Here is a 5243-nt window from a genome sequence, read left to right as displayed (position 1 = left end):
TCCTAATCCCAGCCCCCTGGCCAACTCCCAAACAATTCCTTCCATGGTGTCAGGATCGGATGAGGTAACTCTTTATTTCCTTGTCTAAAATTTTGAGCTGCAGTGCTGTGTACTGTTAAATGGCTCCCACGTCCCCTGACAGAGCTTATGGCATCCATGATGGGTGAAGCGGTGTATATGGATGCCGAGCTAAACTATTACATGCCCCTATGTGATGAACTTCCTCTCCTCCCTGCAAATTTATGGAGGAAGCAGGTAATAAGTTGGCTCCCAGCACCACAGCATGCAAGACAGGGAGCCTCCAGGGGTGTTGGCTGGTACAGGGTGCGACGGCTCCATCCCTTCAAAGCTGTGGGAAGGGCCGCATTTTGAACATCACTTACTGCACGAGCTGTGCATCTCTCACCCTCCCTCCTCCTCAAGAGTGCCGTGTGGGCTTTGAGGCAGGACAACTTAGTGTTTTACATCAGGCGTGAAGCACTTGGGGTCATTCCTTGGTGAACAGCGCTATCAGAAGTGCAAGTCGTTAGCACTGAAATGTACGGTCCACGGCTTTATGGATGCTGGCAACGTGTGAATGTGGGCAGGCAAAACTAATACGCAAAGGTAGGCTCAGGGCTAATTTAGATCTGTGAGTAATGATCTGTTTGAAAACAGGGCGGACAAAGCCCACTTTAGGTTCCTTTGGTGCCCACTGTGGAAACATGCATGCCCTTCCCCTCCCCGACCCCCCCCCCCATTAAATTAATTCAAAAGGATTTGCTAACATGGTACAGATTTTTTTTCCAACTCCTCAAAGAAACAGAACCATTTCACAGTTTTTTCCCCCTTGAAGGTATTTTAACTCCTACCAACCCAAGGACTTGTAACACAACAGAAAAGAGAAATGGTTAGCCTCTCCTCACCTGAGAAGCAATCGCAATTCGGGTCAATCTTGCAGTCGCAATCTGATGGGGCTCCAGCAATTATAGAAATCTCACCATTGGTTGTAACCTGCTGTATGCGGTTTATCTTTCTCTCATCTGTCTCTGCAATGTACAGTATCCCACTGTGAGATACTGCAATGGCTCTGGCTGATTCCAGGGTCGAATGGATTGCTACCTTGCTGACCAGGAAGTGATCTATGCCCGGCACTTGACAGTGAATAGGGCGACCTGCAATAATTCGCACACGCCTATTCTCAGAGATCTGCAGCACAATGTTGTTGTCCAGAACATAGAGTGAATTGTCTACAGGGTTGACTGTGAGGTCTGTTGGCCACTCTAACCGGACCTGCAAAAAAGAGAAAGCAAAAAACTAGATTTGAGTAGGCAGCTTTTCCCGCCCCCCCAATTCTATTGTCCCACATCCACTTATAAGATTTTTGGGCATCTTAGTGGATCCAGATCTCTGTGATGTTCCATTATAATCTTTGATTGAGTTTGTCTGGCTATGAAAAAGTTTTTAGCAAAACATTTTTCAAGGATTCGGGTCATTCCTAATACAAACAAGAAAGAAAAGCTGATTTCTACAGTAATTTAGCATCCCCTGAATGCTATTTGCACAAGTCCATTAAGATGGGAACATTATTATACATATGCATTCATGCAAATAAAAACACACAATACATGTCATGCAACATCAGCCAGAAAATTTTCCAAGTTTGATGTTATTGTTTCAAGGCTGCAGACAGCACTGGCAGAGTGAAAAATACTAAAGGGCTGTCAGTGTGCGAACACTTTAATTGACTGCTAGTAGAAAAGGAAAACCCACATAACACACAAATATGAGATTCTTTCAAAGTTTATTTACTAGGGTAGGAATACAACTCATCTACCATCTGAGAGACTAGGTAGCTGATCCTTTGTAATTCAATACAGCATCTACTTAGCCACACTTACTTGTAATGACTGTATTTGTTCTACAAATACCAGAGTCAATGGTGGAGTGAGTAATTCCTACACATGGGAGCTTAGATCTTGCCCATGTTATGTGGGTGGGTGTAGGATGGGGCCAAAGAAGTCTCTTCCTTCTGTGTTGCAAGACAGCAAAATCTCTAGCTCCCTGCTCTGAGAAGAGCTAACATCATTCCCATAATGCCAGGAACATGGCCTGTGGCTAGTCCCATTCTGGCCCATCTAGCTCACACACTATGCTCAGACAATGTATTAATGGGACCACAGGCTGTTCCCAGTCAAAATGCCACACCCAGAGACTTCTGCTGTCTAGCTGCCCAAGGATCTTGACCTATTCATCAGGAGTTTGGTTGTCCTTTTCTCCACCCAGGGCTGGTCGAGGGAAGATGTGGACCCTAGGATGCGTGCAGAAGTCTCAAACAGCACTCAGGCCATGAGGGACGCCTTGCTTGGCTCTGTTTCTGAGAAGATGAGCGTGTGTTAATGTCAAAGGGATTTTCCAAACTGAATTATTTCAGAGAGGCAGCAAAAAAACAAAACAAAACTAAAAGGTAACATTTTCCACACCATTGCCACAAGTGCTTTTGGTCCCGCTCTTTATTTTGCTGCTATTGTGGTTCATCGTTCCAGTGCACTAATTAAAATCTCTACAAATTCAGAGGCTGCAGCTGCTAATATAAGAATCAGCATTAACGGATAACATATGGTGGCGAGTGTGGCTATCCCAGGGTACCTGCCTGCCTGGGGTCTGCTCAGGCACCAGGCGCAAGGCCAAGTCTGTTCACTGACTCGAGATTCAATATTTTCTGAATAATCTCATTTTGGGAAGTATGTTGCTGGTTGGATAATTGATGTTTTAATAAAGTGAGGGCAATGTGGCTAATACGTCTCACCCTGCGTGGTTATCCTGGGTAAACATACAATTAAGTAAAGCTCACCGAAAGATCAGATTACTCCTTTTACCCAGTCCATTTTGCTAGACAGCATAATAACCGGCATTAAGACTGATGTTGCTGGGTTCAAGATCTCCACTGCAGCAGGTGGCAGAGTCATCACAAATGATGATAAATGTGGTGAAACAGTTGGAAAGAGATTCCTGTCGTAGAGGTGCTGATCTCATCCTCCCTCCCCTTGTGTGATTTCCTGTACGCTACCGGATAAGTAAGGGCTGGATTTAAACACAACTTCAAGCCTCAGTCTGGTTTGCTCTTTTCAACTGAGAGATCATTGTGAACCTGAACAAATCTTTGTAGGAATGGAATATAATGTCTAAAAAATACGCTCGCCCAGCCTGATACAAATACGCTTGCAATGTAGAGCTTTGCTGCATTTATAAAAGCAAAGAAAGTTTCATTTTCACGGGAAAGCAACACCCCACTTCCTGGCTCCTTCCTCGCGGATCCCTTTGGTACAGATATGATTTTTGTTAGCTCTTACCTAGGATGCTGATGATAGAAATTGGGGGCTGTAACTGCCCAGTTGGACCACAGCAATCTTGTTTGCGAGGGGAACAAGACTTCACCATAGCACAGGTGAGGGTTGATAACTGTGTGGACACCTTAAGCAAGCCATGCTACCTTTGCTTGGTAGTTGACTTGAGCTCTTCCCTCTGCAATGAAATATCTGGTGCTTCTGAAGATTCATCTGCAGAAACACAGCCGAGCCACCTTTAAATAACCTAGCATGGGTACGGCTAGCAGTGCATCCATAGGTGCAGGTTGCTCAGTATGGGCCAGCTGTCCAAATACTCACTCAGCTTCTCAGATGGGCTTCGCAGCCCTCACTGATCTTCTTGCTACACTGTGAGCTGGCTTGTTTAAAGATAGCTGGAGGCAGATACCCTAGGAGTCACAGAAGAATTACACAAGCGTAACCGAGAGCAGAATTTGGGCAAATAAGCTGACAACAACTACACTTTGATCAGGAGAAATCAAATAGGTCTAAGCAAACACTGAACTCTATTGATATTTGTTTGATTCACTGGTACCTTGAAAAGGCACCGGTTCTTCTGTCTGTCTGTATCCTTTTCCATCAAACCAAGCTGCCCTCCGGCACTTCTCTGTGCTTCATTCAGACATGATAAACAAACTACAGACAACTCCAATTCCCATTTGATATGACTGTGTCTCGTGTCTACCATAAAGGCTCTTCAGTTAGGGTTAGGGTATTAGGCACCACATTATACGTCCTAATCTTAAACGGTACTTCAGAACCCTATATAGAAAACAGCCCGTCCTCCTTTTATGTTTGCTTTTCTTCCTACTTAAACCTCTGATGACTGTAAATGGTATTTTTATTGTCTGAAGGGTCACTGCCCTTTCAATGTGAATAAAAAATGTGGCATTGCAGACTAGCCTGAAATTATTAGGGAAGGCTGGTCACTCACGGATGGGATCCAGTCATACATCTAAATTGCTAGTTGACAATCAATTTCATTGGGTGGGGGGGAGACGGGGACTAATAATCATGTAAGAGAAATGAGACTGTCAACATTGCCAGCAGGGATCTTTTTTGCAGATAGGTATTAACGTGAAGTTTTCTTGCATTAGAAAGTTAACTTGTGTTGTCAGAATCAAAGCCATGGTTGCTATTTGAGTTAGGATCAAGGCCTTGCTTGAAAAGTGCAACATTGGCTGCTCACAGATGCTTACCCCCCAAAACAGCACTTTATTTTGAACTCGGTGTGCTCATGTGCTGAGTGCAGCACATGCCCGGAAGAGGCATTGTGTTAGTTTGACCCAGCTTGCCCAATGCCTGTATTATGTACTCCAGCAGGGCTTTTTGGAGCTTTTATCTAAAAGCTGATTGAAGCCTGGTCAAATTAACTCATAGTTTCATAGTTGTTAGGGGCTGGAAGGGACCTTACAGATCATCGGGTCCAGCCCCCCTGCACTTGGGCAGGATAGACTGCTGGGTTTAAGTGATCCCAGCAAAATGGGCATCGAGATGTTTTTGAAGATTGCCAGGGTGGATGACTGTATCACTTCAGGGGGAAGCCTATTCCAAACCCTCAGCACTCGGCTTGTAAAGAAGTTTTTCCTTATGTCTAGCCTGAAATGATCTTCAACTAGCTTGTGCCCGTTATTTCTTGTCCTCCCCTGAGGGGCCTTGGTGAATGGCTGCTCCTCCAAACCCTGATGTATGACCCTGATATACTTATGGGCTGCAACCAAGTCCACCCTGAGCCTTCTCTTCTCCAGGCTCAGAAATCCCAAGTCCCTCAGCCTCTCCTCATATGTCTTGGTCTCCAGGCCCCTAATCATGCGTGTGGCCCTCCTCTGGACTCTCTCGAGCTTCTCCACATCCCTTCTTGAAGTACGGTGCCTAGAAGTAGATGCAGCACTCCAG

The 5243-nt window shown here is 45.1% G+C and overlaps 1 protein-coding gene across 2 annotated transcripts in view; it reads right to left on the bottom strand.

Moving 5' to 3' along the window:
* TENM1 (teneurin transmembrane protein 1) overlaps positions 1–5243 on the bottom strand; it is a 490026-nt gene that overhangs the window by 70255 nt on the left and 414528 nt on the right. For both annotated transcript variants that reach the window (XM_019521566.1, XM_019521567.1), the window contains one exon: positions 906–1272. In XM_019521566.1, the coding sequence (XP_019377111.1) occupies positions 906–1272 (367 nt within the window). The remainder of the gene's footprint in view (positions 1–905; positions 1273–5243) is intronic.

The sequence above is a fragment of the Gavialis gangeticus genome, unplaced genomic scaffold (genome assembly GCF_001723915.1).
Source record: "Gavialis gangeticus isolate Ggan-Ray unplaced genomic scaffold, GavGan_comp1, whole genome shotgun sequence".
NCBI classification, from domain to species: Eukaryota; Metazoa; Chordata; order Crocodylia; family Gavialidae; genus Gavialis; species Gavialis gangeticus.
Note: the sequence above shows the minus strand (reverse complement) of the source record. Positions and strands in the feature narration are given on the sequence as shown.